Raw genomic sequence first — 19915 nt, forward strand, 5'->3', positions numbered from 1 at the left:
ATGAGTGTAAATTAGAAGGTTCAACTAAAACAAATAACCATGCTCTTTTAGTAGTGATCACTGATGATAACATGCATGATGGCCTTAGTCTGTAGAGCAAACATTATGGCTTAAGGAGTGTTTGTATCAGAGTGGAATTGGAAGCCTTGATCTAACTTATGGTATAATTAATGGATTTTCGTACTGATTTAGATTTACCAGATGTATCTTTTTCCATAACTCAATGGGAGATCCATCACTCCCTACCATCAGATAGGTGCCACTGTGAGTACCAGTCCTGACTATGTATTGCAATGCAGTCATTTTTAGAGCAATCTGGAAGTCTATGATAGCAAACCTAGAGGGATCTGGATAAAACTGGTTTTGACAAGAGCTGGGGTTTGACCCAATACAGTCTAAAAACAAGTTAGAGTGACGATGTCCTATTTATAAAACAACTTACCATACTTATACCACAAGTGGTTCCTTCTGCTGCTGGCATGAACTTTGTCTCGCACCTATGACCCACTTTGTGACACCAGAGAGATTTGCATATATCCTGAAAAGAAAAAAGTACTCGCTGTAGTACTCATAATTCCCATTATTTCCTGGTGTTTAGAAAGACTAACAAATGATACATGCCTTTGCTACCTTAAAAGCCATATAAATAAAATCTTTTCCGAATTTAGAAAAGCCAAGGTTTAAGATTCATAGGACAGCCATAGCCTGTATATTGCCTTCTTGTTTACGCACCATTTCACTATATATATTTTTAAAACTTTTTTGAGTGTGAGATTATAATAGAATGAAAACAGTGTTAAAACGTTCAAGGCTAAAATTTCATCACGTCTGCAGGGACTATAATACTGTGAAGAAACTAGATTTTCTAAAGTACAGGAGGTATCTGGAAACACAGTCTCTTCACAGTGCTGTTCACTCTCTCTTCTTTGTTTCTTAGCTGTAGAAGAAACACAGCTGCCATCACGTGATAAATGTGGTTAGTATAAAATAAATCAAAATACTCCAGGATACTAACAGGAGTCAAAGAAATTAAAATACTTCTTTTCAGAATGAGCATTCCAGATTATTTAATAAAATGTCTTCTCTGAAGAGATCAGCAAGGAGTGTAGCAGTCACTAAAATAATGGGTTAATCTAAATTAATCCTTCATCACAAACTCAAGACTATAAATTATGTTTTTATTGTTCTAAAATAACCCTACAGATCTTTTCCAGACTTTGCTGTCAATGCATAAGAGTAAAACAAAACACAAGAAACTTAGTCCTTTATCCCACATGCCACACCCCATGCAAGTTTTGATCAAAACTCTACTGCCTGCTAATTTCCCTTAGCATAACAGGCAAGGGCTCATGGGTCTTATATATTCAACTGCACTCCTTATGACTCCTGGAAAGAACACACTTCCTTCTGAAACTCCCCTGGGGTTGTGATATTCCTCAAAAGAGGCCAGTACCTTCAAAGCGAATTGCCAAGCAAGATAAGGTAGAGAAATAGCCCAGGCCTCTGAAGAACACTGTATTATTTGTACTCATTTAGTGTACTGCAGTTCTCTAATGTAATTTTAACTTTTTAAAAGTATATCAATAGGTACCTTTACAAAGCTGAGGTTGCACAGTTTTGCTTTCATTCCAAATTGCCATTTGCACTGGGTATCAGCATCATAGATCTGCCCTGGCAGTTTGTCAGGGTATTTATACTGTCCTGTTTGCTTAGGTTCATCAATCAGGCAGGCAGCTTGAGCTGTACTATAATGAGAATGTATATTAATCATGACTATGATCTTTATATCAAAATATTTTAATCTGCTACAGACCAGTAAAACACATATTATGGTATACAGTACCTTTAACCATCTTTAAAGGTATGGACTGAAAAGAAAGTATCTGTTTGCAGGAGCCAAAAGATCTTGACATCTTGTTGGTAGCCTGACCTGCAAAGTTTTAAGCAAGCAGGAATTTCCAGGCTTTGGGACTGTTGTGACAACAAGAAAGAAAGATGTCAAATTCTCTTTCTCCTTTTATTCCTGTGTAACCAAGAGCAAGGTGATCTAGTCTGCTTCTTTGCCTTAAATGGATTCCCAAAATCAGGAAACAACAGGGATACTGTCTCATTTCAGCGTTCGCTTTGTGTGGATTGACAAACAGAAGGCTGTTGCAGCTTGTGTGCTTTGCATTGGCTGTGTCCAGCTTAAGACTGAAGGTACCCTATGGTCTACTTTTTCTCCTTTATATATGCTTGAGAACCCATGTATACAGAAGGTCACTCTATGCTGGATTTATCTTCCAAGATACTCTTTTAAGATACTAACTTGGAATTCAAGGATCAGATCCACAGAACTATCTAGCTGCTTGATTCTCACTCTAAGGAATTAACATCTAAAATGCCTGTACTGGATCTGGGTCTTAGGCTGCCTACACGTTTTTTAGTAATCATGTATAGTCTACCCATGTACGACAAAAAAAATAAAAGGGAATTTGTACACGAAAGGACTGCGATTCTGATGACATTAAACATAGACCAGAAAACAGCTCCTCTAAAAGCATCACTGAATAATGCCAACATGCTGGAGAAATAATTGGCATCTTTCTCCTTTTCCTTCTTTTTCTCCCCTAGAAACAGCATATGAAAAATGTAAAATGTCCTTATTCATGACATGAGCTAGATCAAGAGAGAAACTCCACTGAGAAAGGCCACTAATGTTAATTTACATTTTGTAATGACTTTGGTACCACTGTGTCTGCCCTCTTTTGTATTCACTTCCTACTAATTCTCTAATAAACTTAGCTGCTGACAGGAATGCCTGGGAAAGAATGATATGCCAGTCATTACTGCAGGATATTCATGGAGGCTGAAATTCATTCTTTTGAAACAAGGCAGGACAAAAACACTTGTATGCCATACCATCTATATGCTTCTTAAGTTCATGTGTGGGGACTCAGATAGTACAGTGGTTTAAGCACATTTTAAAAGAGGTGAATTTCACACTGAAGTAATTTTTATGTCTGTTCAAGAATTCAAGCCCAGTTACTAAAGATACGTTCCCTGGCACTGGCCCAGATTTACATCTGACCTACCTGAGAAATTTGTTGAGATACTGCCTGCTGCATACAGACCAAGAAAACACTCCATTGTTTCCTGTGAGTGTGGGAGACATAATATTACCCTCAGCTTTTCTACAAGGATTTCCTTCTCCATCATGAATCATACCAAAGCTGAAAAGAGAACCAAGCGTTAGAGTGAAAATCTAGATTAATCAGAAGCAAAACAAAATTTGGGGCAGAAGAAGCAGTTTCTGGGTAACAGCTCTATGCTTGAACTCCACAGGGAATGTGGAATTCATCCCTTTCATTCCAAAGGGATGAAAACATGCACCATACAAATGACTATTAGTATGAAACAAACTCCAGTTAATAGCATTCAAATTTTATTGTCATCATACACTTGTCTGGTGAGAAAAAGATAGTCAAGTTTCAAGAAAGACCCATACTGGTAATGCACAGGAGCTCTGCAATGTGACCTAATGACAAGACACTGGCACAAAAGTACCAGAGTTGCAGACTGTGTTAGAATTTTTACAGTTTAACCATTTCTCTTTCCTGAAGGAGAAATGTTTTGTGGTGACATGGATGCAAGTAATGGATCTTATGTTCAGTCACACTTGTACTTGCCTGTAAATCTATCAGCTTAAAACATGCATGCAGTCTGAACCTTTCTTTGCTTTAGTGATAATGCCTGTTAACATGAATGTCATGGAGATCAGAATCCATGGAAATATCAGTGTTACACAGCTGTAAGAATATAACGACTGTTCTCCTAATAGGAGGGAAGAACTACATAGCCGCAGTCAATCTGTAGCAAAAGAAGTGGGATTGAATGAATAGAATACAAGGTATGAATATAAAAATATGATTCTTTTTGTAATTTTGGCCACTGACTTGCTATATTATCTCAGGCAAATCACTTTCTTCTCCTTGCCTTTGTTATACACTGTCACTTACTTTGTCTAGACTGCAACCTCTTTAGTGGGAATACTGCCTCTTACCAGGTGCTTTGCTCAGTCTGCAGCACCAAGAGGCCCTGCTTTCACTAGGAGAGGTGTTAGGATAATATAAAGAATAATAAGTCATAATAAAAAACACATTAAAAATGATAAATTATGTGGAGTTTATGGATATGATAAAGATAATTTTCAGGTTTTTCCTTTTCACTGTTTTATATTTACTCCTTGTATGGGACATCTGTGAATATCAATGTGTTTTGAATAGAAATTTCATAATCTGTTACTTCAACATTGTAGTACATTGGCAAATTTATGAATGTAATCTGTGCATGTGCAGGGAATATCTAATTTACTGGACTCGATCCTCTACCGTTATAAATCATTGCAGGCTCATCAGAGTTACTGCATGTGTTGCCATCAGCTGAGGCTCCAAACTTGCTAAAATATATGGCTCCTTCTATAAATGGACAAAAAAAGTCCCAACTGAGCTAGTATTTTAGAATCCTTTACAAAATACTAACTTTTTTTACATGCATTGCAGCCAGAGAATCCAGTTTATATACCCACTGACACAATGGGCTCTGAATTCCCGAAGGAACTGTTAAGCTTTGAGGTAAAAACACAAACTACTTGAAGAAAACCATAAAAATGTATAACAACTGAAGCTACTCAGTGGATCACAGAGCGTGATGTATACAGTATACAATATTCTCCTACTATTAAATCCTTAGGTCAATATATTCATAGTGGACCTCAGCACCTCCAAAGCTGTCACAGGTATTTTTTCTTCCAGGAATCTCTGTACCACTGAGACCAAATTCTGTTTTCTTACATCACATACTAGGTAGTTTTAGGAACATGAACACAAACAAATGATGAAGACGTTTTGTATCTGGCACAGATTTTTTCCAGGGGATAACATGCATTTTATTAGACAGGCGTATGGAAGTATACCAAAGAAAGGCTGAATAATATCAGAATCAAAGGCAGTGGTGAAAAAGATGAAAAAAACCCAACATTAAAAAATTTCCAAACATAATCTCTCAAAGCAAATTAGAAAATAAACAGGAAGGAAGGCCATCAAGAGGCAAAAGGGGATAACTCTTGAAAAATAAGCTATGGGCCTGATTCTCTCCTAATATTGATCGAAGGGCCTTAAAAATGTACTGAGGTCAATGAAATTGCATTAGTGTGAGAGGACGATCAAACAATATATATTTTATATGTTTGGTCCCATTGAAAGTGTTGGCACAATTCCCACAGGCTTCACTGGTAGCTGGATTATTCCTTAATTCCTTCCTTCCCTTCAGATGTACAGAAACCTGTGAAAGGGTCACTCATGTAGACATTAGGTCATAGTATATACTGTAGAGCATATTTGTACAATGAAAACAAAATAGTCCTGATTCAGTCATGCAGAATCGGAAGGATTCATGCCTTGACCAAACAGCAGATACAGTACCACTGCTTTTCAAAGATACTCTGTGCAGTAACGTTGCTGCACAAAATAAAGATCCTATGCCCATGTTTTTTCTGACCCTTGATTTCAGGTTTGTACCACATAGAGAAACTATGCTTCTATACTGCCAGTGGTTAGACAGACTCCAGCTTGAGCTATGTTAAAACTCAAAATCAAAACCATGCAAAAAGTTGTGAAAAAGTAATTCAAAATGATTTGTGAAAAAAAAAAAAAAACCAAAAAGAAAAACCAGGAGAGCAAAACCTAATCATCTTTAGATTTAATTCAACAATTCAGAGAATATCTGAAGCTCCGTGGAAAATTATTACTGATTTTGTTTGAGAGACAGCAGGTTCTTAGGAAAATTACAGTCTTATTACCATAGAAATCAAATGGAAATCCAATGGATATAGATACAGAAAGGCAGAAACCACCACAAAGGTTGGTTTTACCTAAATCACACATTAAATAGGTAGAGAGAACAAAGGACAGGTTGAATGGAATGAATGGCTCCCAGATCCTATGAATCACCATGTCTTCTTGGAAAGGGACCTCTAAGAGACTCAGAGAGATCACTTCTCCATACTGTAAGTTGCAGTGTCCTTTCTCTTTTTGGAGCAACTACACTGATACTAGAATCAATTTATCTACCATAACATGGTAGCAGTGTGGGAAGCTTGTAGATTATTGTTGTCAGCTTTTACTGTTTGATCTGGTTATTACCTGGAATACAGAAAATGTCAAAAAATAAAAATAAAAGGAAAGCACCCTGGGCAGCTGATTCACTATTTCATGCTAAAGGACACACCTCTGAATGAAGAGTCTTGAGTGTGTTTGGCCTAAAATTGCCTATGGCACCTGTATCAGAATAAGGTCCTTTCACCTATGGCAGCAAAATCGACCAAAATCCCACAGTGATTATTTTTATGATTGTTGAAGAGATGATATTTAATGCATTTAATGCATTTGGTGGATGCTGTATATATTCTAATCATTATATAGCTCTCTATCAATGATCCATATTTAACTGATTTATATTAACTGGTGCTACGTTTCCATTCACTTACATGTTTGTTCATAGAAGGAGCATGTAAGACTCATGAAACTTACTTGTGTCCTGATTCATGAGCAATTGTAAAAGCCAGTCCAAGGCCTGTATCTTCATTAATGGTGCAACTACGGTATTTGCTGCACATGCCACTGATAGGCGCAAATCCTGAAGGAAGGAAGCAGTAGAATAGCTTGTTCCTCTACAGAATTCGAAATACATATATCATCCTCACTGGTCCTAATAACCCAGTCTGTTGTGGTGCATGAAGATGGTTGTCTACTTCATCAGGTTTATCATGGAGGAATTATAGCAGGCTTTTATTTGACAATAAAGGGATTCCTGTATAAATAGTATAAATCAAACCTAACCTCCCAAAATATACTTTACTTGTAAAGATTATTCTTTCCCCTCCTCATGCCTTTACTGGTCCCAAATCAGGGAGGAATCCCATTCAAAAAGGGCAAGTAGTCACAAGAAGAAAAAAAATATTAGAGTGGCTCAGAAATAGTCTTAAAATTAAAAATATTCCTTGAAGAGCTAACAATCCAAAAGGATGTCTTCAGATAGCTTATTTTGCCACTTTTTCTGGTGCAATGATACCAGTAATACTCTTTTTCTTTTAGGTACCTCAAAGACAAGAATGTAAAAATAATACTGTTCTTTCCTCTTCAAGAAGGTTAAAATTATGTGCAAAAATGGGCTTCTTTATTTTAAAATATGTCAGTCTCTCTGAATCAAGATGCTGCTGTTGACACCCACAAGTTTATCAGAATGTGTTTTCATATCATACCTAAAGTATCACAGGGCTCATTTTTCCAAGAGCAGATATCAAAACCCGTAAGCAAGATGGCATGGTCATGGCGCTTTCCATTCTTCCCAACCAGAGCAGATTGCCATTGACAAAAGCTGTTCAGTGACTGGTCTGCATGGTGGTTAATCAGTAATCCACCCTGTAGATATTTCACAGACAGAGAAATAAGGTGCTTTCATCAGTACTTGAGAAAGGTGATTGAAAGAATAAAAGTTGGTTAGGGAAAAGGGAATTACTTTTTCATATTTGTTCTACATAAACTTATGTATTCCCATGTTGACTGTCTGTGATGCCTGATGCAGTTGATGAGTGAATCTATTACAACTGTAAAATAAAACTGCACCTCTCCCCAGACACAGAGATATTTTCAAAGCCAGTGGTTGGAATTACAGTGTACAAATGTATTTGATTCCTGATAAAGCTGGACACTAAACCATTTTCAATCTTGTGATTAAAATGATTGGAGATTTCTGTGGAGGAAAAGTATTATCCAAGTAGATCAACCCATCACAAATTTCTTTTCATCAAAAGAGGTTTTGTCTTCTTTTGTCTCAGCACCCTTGCCAAAAGAATTGGCTCCACTCCCAGTTTTTGTTAAATGCTATCTTCTATTTGGGACTTTTGACTCCTTCCCCCTTACGAACATTACATCCTGGAAAGCCCAGTTCAAAACCTTTTTATTTATTTAAATACTTCTTAAGTAGATTTCTCATTCCAGCCATTTCTTTTCAAGAAAATGCTGGAAATTGTTAAGTTTTACCATACTGGAAGCATGTCAAGGTTTCTAAAGAACATTTATATGAAATGAAGGTTTTAGTATCAAAAACCGAGAAGCAGTGAAATGCAGAAAGTGTGATTTTGGAAGTTTTTGTGATTTTAGTCTTCTTCTCATGCTTTATGTCTGATGTCCTGTAATGAAAGTTCATGTACATAACATGGGAACACCCAATGCTCCCTGTGAACAGTAGCAAAAGAAATATACCACACAAATTCTGACACAACTTACAGGTTCATGTTCCAAAAGAAGAAGGCTCACAACAATAATGTTTATATCACTTCCAATTGTTCCATCTTTAAATAGACTAGAGACCTGCAACAATTATTGAAGAGGAAATATCACCTACATGTATAATATTTTTTTTAATAGACTAAACATATGTATTGAGTTATTGCATTGGGCATCAATTTTCAGTACAAATTAATGGAGTTATATACCTTATAGGATTAATCCAAAAGAGCTTAACCCAGAAGAATTATGCCCCAAACCACTACACTTATTCAAAAAACTTGAAAACCTTCTATTGATTTCAGTGGGCTTTGTTCTGTCCTTGGTCTCCTGGATCAAGTGTAATCGAGTTCAAAGTTCAAGTTTTGTAGTACTAAACTAAAGAGCAAAGCCACAAAGGAAAACATATTTCTAGTTAATTATTTTTCTCAAAATAAATTTGTGCTTTCTCAAATAAATTTTTGTTTCAAAGAGAGACATCAGAAAAAACAGACTAAGATTCAGGATACTAAATGAAAGGAAAGTTTCAATTTCAGAGTATCTGCCTTTTTTGTACTACACAAGAAGTATTTTAAAATTTAACATTTAAAATATTCCCCCCCCCCCCTTTTTTTTTTTTACCCTACAGTACTGTTGCCAGAGCTGTGATTATCACGGTGTGTATTTTTAAAGAGTGTTTTGATGTAAGTAATACATTAGATGAGGCCTGAAGAAAGGCTTGTGTAAGGTGCCCCTGCTCTTTTTGGTGTCACTTCTTGTCTAATGAAATATCCTACTCTGACATAACAATATTCCACAGGGAAAACATACTTCAGTTACACCACACCTTACCATATTCATAACTGTTAAGATGTACGTTGTTACATTTTCCTTGCCATGTTTCTCCAACATTCTTTTATCTGCCACAACAAGGGTTTCAACATTTAGACTTCCATTTTTCTGAATTTTAGCAGATGATCTTTTGAACCTTGCAGAAGTCCCATATTCATCTGAGCGAATGTAGGTCTCTTCTGTGGGTGGCTTAGGTGCATCTAAAAGGAAATAAAACTCAGTTTTGGAAAAGGTTCAGATCACCCATGAACAGTTTCATTGGAAGAAGAACTATCACAGGTTTAGAGCCTTAGATCAATTTTATAGCATGTGATTTAATACTTATGGCTAAGTTCTTGTATATTTATCAAAAAAGACCTGATTCATTCCTGAGGGAAGGATGGCTAAAGGGAGAGAAGAAAATGGGAGAACCACATTCGCATGCAATAAGCAGTTTAAAACAGGGAATTAATCTAATAAAATGGTAGCATCTGTGGCAAAAAATACACAGAGAATTTTTAACAGAATTTCTACATTTTTCCTGTCCTTTTGCTAACTTGCTGAGGTGTTTGGCATGTGCTACTTACATAGCAGTTGGTAAAAAAGTCTTTTCCACAACAGATGTCCACCGTCAGTACAGAAAGCAGACACACACCACAAGTAAAATCCCTGCCAGCCTGCTATTGTGATTGACATTAGCCTTCTATGCAAATTTGCCACTGAGATTATTCCTGCTGGGAACATATTTATTTAGTATAGGGAAATGTCAGGCAACAGCAAGGAGGCCTAGACAACAGGATATGCGCAGCCAGCCCACAGCCCAATGCCAGGGTGCACTTTTTCCCTCTGCACTTCTGTAGCATGGTCAATGGCACGGTTAGAGAATGGTCTCTACTCCATTTCTTCCGAGAGATGGAAAATGGGAAAAGAAATCTATGTCCTACACCCTATAATGCTCCTGTTATTCATAGCTTCTTTTGTATAAACCTACACTGCATTTGCATCAAGAATTAAGTCGAAAGCCACTTTAACACACTCTTTGGATAACAATAGGATTTTTTTTTTGACACAGGATGTAGCACGACACAAGTGAGGGAGCCTCAGGTAATTAAAAAAATCCTGCCTGCGCCACATCAGAAAGTTATTCCAACAACAGAGCCAAAACAGACGCTACTTTCTTCCATGCCAAGCTGGGAAATCAAGAATACGATAGAATGCACAACAGTGGTCTGCTTTCAAGAACTAAGTCACTCTGAACTATACTTAACATTGCAAGTGACTGTGCTAGTAAGATTTTAAAATGTATCGCTCATAAACAATTGTCCTGTACAAGCTCAAGGAACTTTCCTCTTCTGGAAGCACGTCGAGACATGAAGACATGCCTCAACCAAGAGTGAAGTTTTTCAGTTCAAGGCACATCAGTTTCCATGTACTATTTTGAAGGCAATACAGCTTCAAGGCATTTGACTCCTAAATCCATGAGCAGTGGAGTTTTGCTCTTGAATTAACTTCACTGCTATTAATAAAACCTAAGCAGCAGCAATGTTTCAAGCATGATTTACTAACTACTGTCCAGTTAATGCTCAAGATCTAAAAACATTTAGATTGTGAAGAAGAGTTTGAAAGATGAATAACTGGTTTCTCTAGTGCTTAAAAATTGCCAGTATATGAAATTTTAAAAGATGGTGAGTGGGACAAGCTACTTCTATGACACTGAAAGTGGCAGTGTGCTCTTCCCTCTTACTATTCAGCAAGTTTGGATTAATTCTTAGGTTAGGATGAATTAACCTTGACTAGGCAGTGTTAATCGCAGAGGACTGCCTTCCGTAAGACTGCATTCTGAATGCCTTTGTTCATTCAAGCTGAAATTTTCTATTCTAGGTGACCAGATTGGATTTTGCTGAAAATTTCAAACTGATGTGACTCCAGATCTCAGAACAAGACCAGGAAAACAACATAAAAGCTAACATGAAAAAAAAAAAAAAAAAAAGGAAAAATAAAGAAACGAAGAAGAAGAAAAAAGTCCCAAATACTCATAGAAGGTATGTTGCCTTTACTGGAGAGATATGTTTTCTTCTACATCTTATATTTGCCCCTACTCAAACAATCACATGTGATTTTATTTGTAGGACTGCATTCATTCACTGAACATGAGATCAACTTGTTTTATAGATTAACCAAGGCTGGGTATGGAAATAGGTTGTTATTTTTCAGAACTCCGCCTTACATTCTCTCAGAAGGTTACAGGTATGTACTGCATGAAGTGAAAGACCGCAGGACGTGAAAAGAAAGAGTTTCATGGCTAAATTAAATGCAATCTTGCTTAATTAGATCCTAACAGTGTGTCTGACACCGAGTTCCTAGAGCAATGATGGGTAAGTCATTTACACTAAACTCATCACAGTTGGATGCTAATTGCATGTTCTTCATTTAACATAAACCCAGCTTGAATATGCAACTAAGAACTCATAGCTGTAACTGAAATTATTGAATATATAGATACACATATACAAATACAGTCTTTTAATAAGATAAATCTTTTAAACAAAAACTCAGTTTATCAATTTGGTACCCGGAAGCAATGGTTATTTTTGACCTCTCCTGTGTCTGTGAGTCCCATTTGTAAGACAAGAATAATGATAATATCTTCTCACATCCCAGGAGGTTATGAAAATACAGTGTTCAAAATGCACACATTTATTATAGGGAAAAGCACCATGTATAAGCTCAAGGACATGAATAATTCTGAATTTGGACAAGCAGGGGGTACAGTAAGTAAGGCACAAGACCACAGTGGACAACGCAAATAAAATAAAACACAGTAGAGCATATGAGCTAACTTAGCACCATTACCCTCTGCTCTGAAGCAGGCAGCAGGAAAACCAGACAGGAGGGAAAGGGAGTATGCAATGAGGTAGTTTTGAACTGCATCAGAATGCCAATGTTTACAGGCTGAATCATCAGCTTGTGCATCTGGCATTTGAGGTCTAGCTTTCAAATCTAGGGAGAAGGATTTCTGAAGAAGCAGACAATTTTTAATAAGCAGTTTTCAGGCCTCAGATAGGCCTCAGTCTCAGACAACCACCTTTTCCACTACCTACTTTGTCATTCCCTCCCTTCTATTTGTTTTCTCTTTCTTACACACCTTTTGGAAAAGGAACCTGCTCATTTTCTCTGAACTCAGGTAGGAAATTGGAAGAATATAACTGGACTGAGACAATGTTTTCAATAATGTGTGCAGTCCTGGAGACCCTCATTAAGAAACTCGGCTAAGAAGCAGATCAGCTTTCAAAAAGAATCAACTGAATGCTGTAGGTACAGATATAGGGTCCAAGCAGGCTCTAAAATATTCTGCAATTTGAGGGCCTAATGAAGGACTCAGACTAGACCTTGGCAGGATAATATATTCCAACATGTTTTTTAAGAGGTGGCTCTAAAATCTTATTTAAACAATTTACATGGGATGTTCTTTTTGAAGATCTTAGTTGCTGAAAATTTCATTATCAGATGGTGAGTTCTGAAAGACTTATTCTCTATCCTCTCAGAAATTAATGATTTGGAAGACTTTTTCTCCGTCTTCAAGCCTAATTAGTTATATATCCCCAAAGTAACGGAGAGCAGTTCAGGGACTTGGCATCCATCCCTGTGCAGAATTGCTTACTGAAAACTATGTCATTGTAAAAAAAAATCAAGCAAGGGATCTTTTAATCTAGGTAGAGAATATGAAAACTAGACAGTGATTCTGATGGCTTATTAAAACAGATGATGACATCAATTTAAAGGAATAATCAAGTTTCTCATATCTATTTCACTTTAGAAAGGCATAATTTAAAATTATTATGTCTCCATCACAAAGGTGACAGTGAACCACACCTCAGAATCACCATACGGTCTCTAAGAGCCACTACCTCAAACAAGGAGAGAAAGTTTCCTTACATACATTTCTTGCGACGTCCACAAAAATGTTGCTTTTGAAACCTTCCATGGTGGTAACCATTCGCTTGAGCATGATACTTGTGGGAAGTGTGAATTCTGTGATGACCAAAAGAAAAGTATTTCGGATTGGACTCTACTGTGTACCGGTGCACCTTCTCTTCTGCAGTTCGTTTATATAATACATGAGGATGGTGTCCAGCAGGTGATGTGTAGTTGTGCTCCTGTGCTAGCTGCTGAGGTAATGGAGATATAAGGAACTCGATCTTCTGTGTCCTTATCAAACCTGACTAAAAAAAGAAACAGCACCACAAATTAGAAAAAAGACTGTCAAGGTTCACAGCTGGAACATGCTAGCTCTTAAAGTGATATCCCTTCAAAGCCTAGACAGATTGAAATGTGCTCCTCTAAGTTAGATTTATTCCACATATAATCCAGATAGTCTTTCCAATTAAAGTATGCATTGTTTCACTTTGGAGATGACCACGTTTCACATTTGGTAACACACAAAACAAGAATGTTGTGGGATTGGCAGCATAGCACCTGCACACAGTACCATGAATAATTTCATATGCAATATTAATCCATTCTTCACAGTATAGATTTGTATGTGTGTTTGTGTACAGGATATACAGTCTCACATAAAAAGAAAATGCTTTTGGAAAACACAAATTCTAATAAATGTAAACATTAGTAAAACAAAATATTTGAACTACGATTCAGAGTTTTTTCAGAACAAGGTATTACCAGACAGGAATCCCATACTTAAGGTTACTCTAAGTAGAAATGTAAGCACATTATAGTATAGCAGCACAAAGTGGAAGCTTCTGAACATTTTAGTACTATCATTCAGTAATCAACTCCCCGCAATTTAATCATCATAAATGCAGTTTTAAATTTATGCCCTCCTACAAGAAAAAACTGATCAGTGAAAGCAAGTATGTGATTGTTTTCCTTCTTGGATCCCTGAAAGACAAGTAAGTATGGGAAAACTACACTGTAGTTTTCACATAGTATCTGTGCATAAACTGCACATGTGATGAAGTGTTTCCAGGATCAGGGCCAGGGAAATGTGGGTGGCACTGAGGAAGTATTTCCATGCAGCTCATTAATCAGTTATGATTTTATTTCATTTCTTGGTTTTGTAAAACATGTTGTAATAAACACTCCTTTTTACCAAGTGAAAAACCAAGAAGTTTCATCAGGTAATTCTATTACATTATATACAGAATACTAGATACAGATTTTTGTTTTGGATCAGTGAGGCTCTACCATGTGCCAACACCCTCCTGCCAAAATTGACATCCCATGAGGACCACATATCTCTTATGCTTCAGAAAAATATGTGCAGACAAAAAAATGTCAATTGTGAACCATCTTGCCTGACATCTTAAGTCCTCCCAGATCATGATTCCACCTCCTTCCTCAAAAAGTATTCTTTGACAATGCACATATTAGACATGTATCACCTATTCCCTTCTGAAATGGATGCTTTTCTTCAGCCTAACCTCCTAGGACCAGAATGCCAAGGGTATCAGAAGGAGGGCAGTTTGAATGCCTAATGTAAGTAATGTATTTCTTAAGGATTTGTGGAATTTTCTGCACGTTCAGAACTGTTTCCCATGAGGAAAACTCAACAGAAAATGAAAAGCAAGGGAAAATAGCAAGTTATATATGAAATCTTCACAGCTTTAACTGTTTACTAAGATAATGCTAAAATTGACTGTAAGTCTATTCCAGCTGAAAAGTTTTATCAGAGATACACAGGTCCTCAACAGTCTAGTCATACACTATGGCCTTTTCATGGAAATTCACTTTGGTCTTTCCAAATCAAAGGTAGCTTCACAGTAGTCCCCAATATAAGCATCCTTCATGGGGCCTAATATCGGCTCTCAAAAAATCATACTGTAATCTTGATTTTGACAATAGAAAAGATTCCATATTATGAACTCGGAGGGTCTCATTGCCTCCTGAAAAATAATATGAAGACAAACATAGATGATATTCTGATTAACAATTTGCCCCCTCTCCTTTCTTCAACACGAATTCATAATTACGTACCTCAGCCTATATCTACTTAACATTCTAAATGAAAGTTAAAATTGCCACTGTCAGTAAGAGACAGGCTTTAAATAATTGACAAGAATTTAACTTGCCTGCTTACTGCAGTAAGTTGGCATATTTCAAATGTCAAGTCACATTTGGTCATGACAAAGTACTTTCCTGTAGGGAAGAAGACTAATATTTTAATCCTTATGATGTGTGTCATCACACAATTTAAAAGTGGTTCTGAGAGGCAACCTTTATCTGCTAGAGTGCACTGATAATTGGGCACTGCTAAATGATTTTTTTTTTCAGCTGGAAGACAGAAATGTAGTGAATCTGGTTTTTATTTCCACATTTTAAAGGTTTCCACATCTGAAATTATTCCTGCAGGATTCATTTTGTAAATGATTCAAACCACATGGAACAAAGGGGTTTCTACATTTTCCTGTAAGAAACTGTCCCTGATGTACACCAAGTTTCAGCCCCAAATGTAATTTCTAATTTTAACATTATACGGGTGGATTGAGAATTCGGGGCCCTCCACTGCATGTATATTGCTGCCCCTTTACATAGGTTGTAGCTGACTGAGTGCCTTACAAACGTGTTCACTTTTTTTCCAGCAGAAATTACCCTAAATCTCCAATAAGACTTCTTTCCTTTGGGTTTTACATCAGACACATCCTCCAAATTGAAAAATGTTGTGTGAATGAAAGATACCTTCTTTTTGATAACATCTAGTTTTATGAAGTTGTCAAGAAGAAAGGGGAAGTGCTACAGAGCAGTCTGGACACTCATTCAATCACAAAACATTTTCCATTTCTTCCAGGTATGGGATGGTTTCAATGATCCCTATTAAAATAATCTCTTTGGTAATTCCAAAGTAATGCTGAGAATGCTGACCTGGCTTCTGACAGAGATGCAGTCCTCTGGATTGCTGCAAAGGGGGCAATTGTGCAGTAACTGCCAGATACTTCTCCTGCAGGTTCTTGAATTTTAGCCTTAGGTAAAGCAAAGTGGCCTATGGCTATGGTCATGTTGCCTGGAAAATATGCCAGCTGAGAAATGCCAGAGCACAGAGGCAGGATACTAGCACAGAATCATCTTTTCTAACTTTACACTGTCAAGGAATTCCAGTTTCTTGAAGGCCAGATTTTGGCTAGTCTGTACTCCTGGGCAGTGTAAGTGTTAAAAAAAAAAAAAAAAAGTGTTCCTGGGAAATTTCGCTACAAATACATGAAACGTCTATCTAATTGTGAGTTAGATGCAATATGTTTATCCAGCTCAAATACTTCAGTAGATGAAGAAATACTGTCAAAACTGTCATGGAAATTTATGCATTAGGTTTCCTATTGCCAGCACAGCTTTAAGTATACACGTGATTTTCCTTGAATCAGAACTCAATGACTTTTTTCCATTAACTTTGATGGGTTTGGGACCCAACAAGGAGAGGGTCAGATAGGTCAAAACTCCATTTTTGTACCAGATTCTCTGCAATTATAACACCATGAGAGGAAGCAGGATGACAAAATCTAACATTCTTACTAAGTCTAGACAACACAGCATGAAAAAGACCAGGGACTCCTGTCTATTCCCTCTCTCTCCCACTGTGGCTATCACTAATAATAGCAGTAATTGTGAGAATATGGTGGGAAGGAAAACCCAAGAGATTGCTCATTTGGAATTTGCTGTTCTCTTGTTCTTCCCTCACAACACATATTTGCTATTCTTCTGTAAGGGATATTCCATGCCATTGGAAAGTAAACAGAAAGCCATGCGTTGATCTGTGTAGTTAGCAAATAAATCTGAATCAATAAATTAGAGGAACTTGCAGTTTGTTTGCACAAAAGTTGAGAAGAGATGAGAAGGCAACATTCCTCCCACTTGTTATTTGTTATGAAATGTTTGCTTAGCTCTGGGCTAAAGGAATTTTCAGATCCAATACATCTTTGTGAAATTCCTCAGTATCAGGGTGTTATCACCAAGGTAAGGCACTTGTTCTGTTTTCTTGGCGTGTTTCAAAAGGAAGAAGAATCTCAAAATGAAATTTGGACAAGGGAAATGATACTAAAATTTCAGCTTCAAGATTTTTTTTAATTGAAGTTAGATGATAAACTGAAAAATAAGGAGAATTTTTTAAACCACTGAAAGTACATCTTAGCTATACAAAACCAGGTAAGTCTTCCATTGATTTTAGACTCGCATGGAATGGTTTTGAGAGTCACATGCTAACATATCTGTTTCTAACAGGTCTCACTGGCCTCTTACTGGAACAGCACAAAGGCTGCTCCCATTTGTCTCCCCCTCTGTTCTTAGACTCTGAGTGAAGCCTTTGGCTGCTTACCAGCCTGTAAATCTAATTCATTTTGAGGTTTCAGCATCTCCAAAGAACAGACCCTCCATAAAAAACAGAGCAGTGACAGTGAGTGAAGGATTTTCAGAACTTATATTTTGTGCCTCTAATTTAACAAAGCTAAATTCTGAGATAATAGACAAACCCTTGCTCTAAACTAGAATAGCCTCATGGCTGTGGGTTCTCTGTTTGCATACAAGGCATTTTCATTGCACGCTAATTAAATTAAAGGCAATAGCTTGGCCATATGCATATTAAGGTTACAGGATTTTCATAAACCAGATGCAAATAATGAGGTAAGAAGCATAATGACATGAAACTGAGAATTAAAACGTATGAATAAATAAAGTGCAATGTCTCTGCTAAACATAACTACTTAATACTGACGCAAAGTTAAATTACCATTTGTACGAAGACAGGCGTATCTCAAGTAAATAAAGTGCTAAAAAGTTTGCATGTATTGTCTAAGGAATACTATTTATATCCAGAATGCTTTATTCAGTGTTATAAGCATATACAAAAAATTAGGTGTTAAAAACCCATGATGTCTTAACTGAGAGCAGCTAAAGCAATAGCCAAAGAAATCAGTGAAATCTATACCATTAGATGACTGTGCATGTACTCAAGATGAAAACTGCCTCAAAAGGAAGAGTTAAATGTCATTTCACACCCATTAAAATAGTTCCAAATATTCATGAAATGTTTTAAAAGACTTGACAAAAGATCAACTGAAATCAGCGTAAAGCTTTCCACAGACTTCAGTGGACATTGATCCAAGACTTCTGTTGTGTTATTTCCCAACTTTCCAGCTCCTAAAAAACACAAATCATTGATTCAAACACATCTTAAGATGAGTTACAGCACGTACAGAGACATAAAGTACAGTTTTTAGTTCTACTTAAAAAAATTAAAATATAAATTAAGAATTTCCTTGGAATATAAAGAATAAGAGGAATAGATGTCCTAAGAACTATGGTTGCTGGTTATTTAAAATTATCTGAGGTCAAAGATGCCTATATATCTAGTATTCACATCATAATATTGTTGGGACCTTCTCATGTCACAGTATATTGCAGTCTTTTCTCATTCACTTTGGAGAGAAAACTCATGAAATTATCTTAGCTACAGTTCATTTTAATCAAAGCCAAACTCTTATTTTCTGCCCTGATCCTCTGCTAAGTCTCTGGCACTTTGGCACCACAAAGGAAAAAAAAACATCTATCTCTGCCACCAAAGAATTCCCTTGCTGGAGGAGAGACTCCCCTAGCTCAGATGTCCCACCTGTGGGTTTGTCTGCCAGATCGTTTCCCATACTGGAATAATGAGCATCTTAGAAGCAGAAAAGAGGGTACAATGGAGATCCAGAGAACACGAAGCTATTCACACAACTTAGAGCTACCTGACAAGAGCCAGAAGTTGCCTGTGGGCCAAGACTGGCCTCTAAAATTGGGCAGATGTCAATTTTCAACTACCAACATACTGCACTGTGTGCTAGAAGAAGGGAGAGGTCTCCCCATGACTCCTGTACGTCTGCGCAGATTCCACCACAGACTGATGAGGCCCTTCCCTCATGTTTTATAAGCGGATAACAGTAGTCCCTTCATGAAGTATAGAAATGATCTTCAAGTTTGCAATCAACCCTGCATTCATTCTGCACATGCTCCAAGGCAGCTGGTGGCAAGCCAGCTCAAACTAGAAGCAATGTAGCTGCTAAGAGTCTGGGTTATTAGCTCAAGCACAGCATAACATTTATGTGTCTACACGGTATTTTGTAATATCTAGTTCATGGCCAGCAGCTTGGAGAACAGTGACAGCGATTTCAGATCTGTTTCAATTGCATACTCAAAGAAACCCATGTGGAGATGGCAGTTCCCTGTGCATGTACCAGCAGCCTGATACAAAATCTTGTCAAGACAGCAGGAAAAGTGCCAGCTGTTTAGAATGGGGTTTGGGTCAAGTCTCGAAAATGGGGTAAAGATACAGTTTTCTCACACATGCCAAGGAATCCCAGGAAGACTAACGTCCTGTTAAGTTTGCTAACATTCATCTTATGGACTCCTCTTTCCTCCAAAGCAAGGATATTCAACCAGTACTAGCACAAGGCTGTTCAAAGCAATCCTGCATCATGTAAGCAGTCTAAATAAATTATTGTTTCTTTAGAGAATGTGCAATGAAGTAGACTTACCGCTTGGGATGGGTTAAGCTGGGAGTCTGAAAAATATGTGAGACTATAACCTTACTATAGTCATAAGCAAAACTACTTCCAAGAATTATAGCCAGCAGTATAGTGCAGCCTGACCTGGAATTGTAGATACCCGATATCGCTAACTGAGTTTTTGAGAGATGAGTTATTGAGCACCTCTCACGTTGGGGTCAAAATGGCAATGCTCTGGAAAATATAATCAAAATGAGCAAATTAAGATGTGAAATTAGGTAGAAAAAAATGACA

The 19915-nt window shown here is 37.1% G+C and overlaps 1 protein-coding gene across 3 annotated transcripts in view; it reads right to left on the minus strand.

The window, feature by feature from the left end:
* Window positions 1–19915, minus strand: part of ADAMTS18 (ADAM metallopeptidase with thrombospondin type 1 motif 18) — a 79228-nt gene that overhangs the window by 36963 nt on the left and 22350 nt on the right. For all 3 annotated transcript variants that reach the window (XM_049805391.1, XM_049805390.1, XM_049805392.1), the window contains exons 4-11: window positions 13078–13360; window positions 9159–9358; window positions 8328–8411; window positions 7301–7460; window positions 6570–6675; window positions 3075–3212; window positions 1592–1745; window positions 443–538 (exon numbers count right to left, since the gene is read on the minus strand). In XM_049805391.1, coding sequence (XP_049661348.1) covers window positions 443–538; window positions 1592–1745; window positions 3075–3212; window positions 6570–6675; window positions 7301–7460; window positions 8328–8411; window positions 9159–9358; window positions 13078–13360 — 1221 coding nt within the window. The remainder of the gene's footprint in view (window positions 1–442; window positions 539–1591; window positions 1746–3074; window positions 3213–6569; window positions 6676–7300; window positions 7461–8327; window positions 8412–9158; window positions 9359–13077; window positions 13361–19915) is intronic.

The sequence above is a fragment of the Accipiter gentilis genome, chromosome 7, assembly GCF_929443795.1.
Source record: "Accipiter gentilis chromosome 7, bAccGen1.1, whole genome shotgun sequence".
Taxonomy (NCBI): domain Eukaryota; kingdom Metazoa; phylum Chordata; class Aves; order Accipitriformes; family Accipitridae; genus Astur; species Astur gentilis.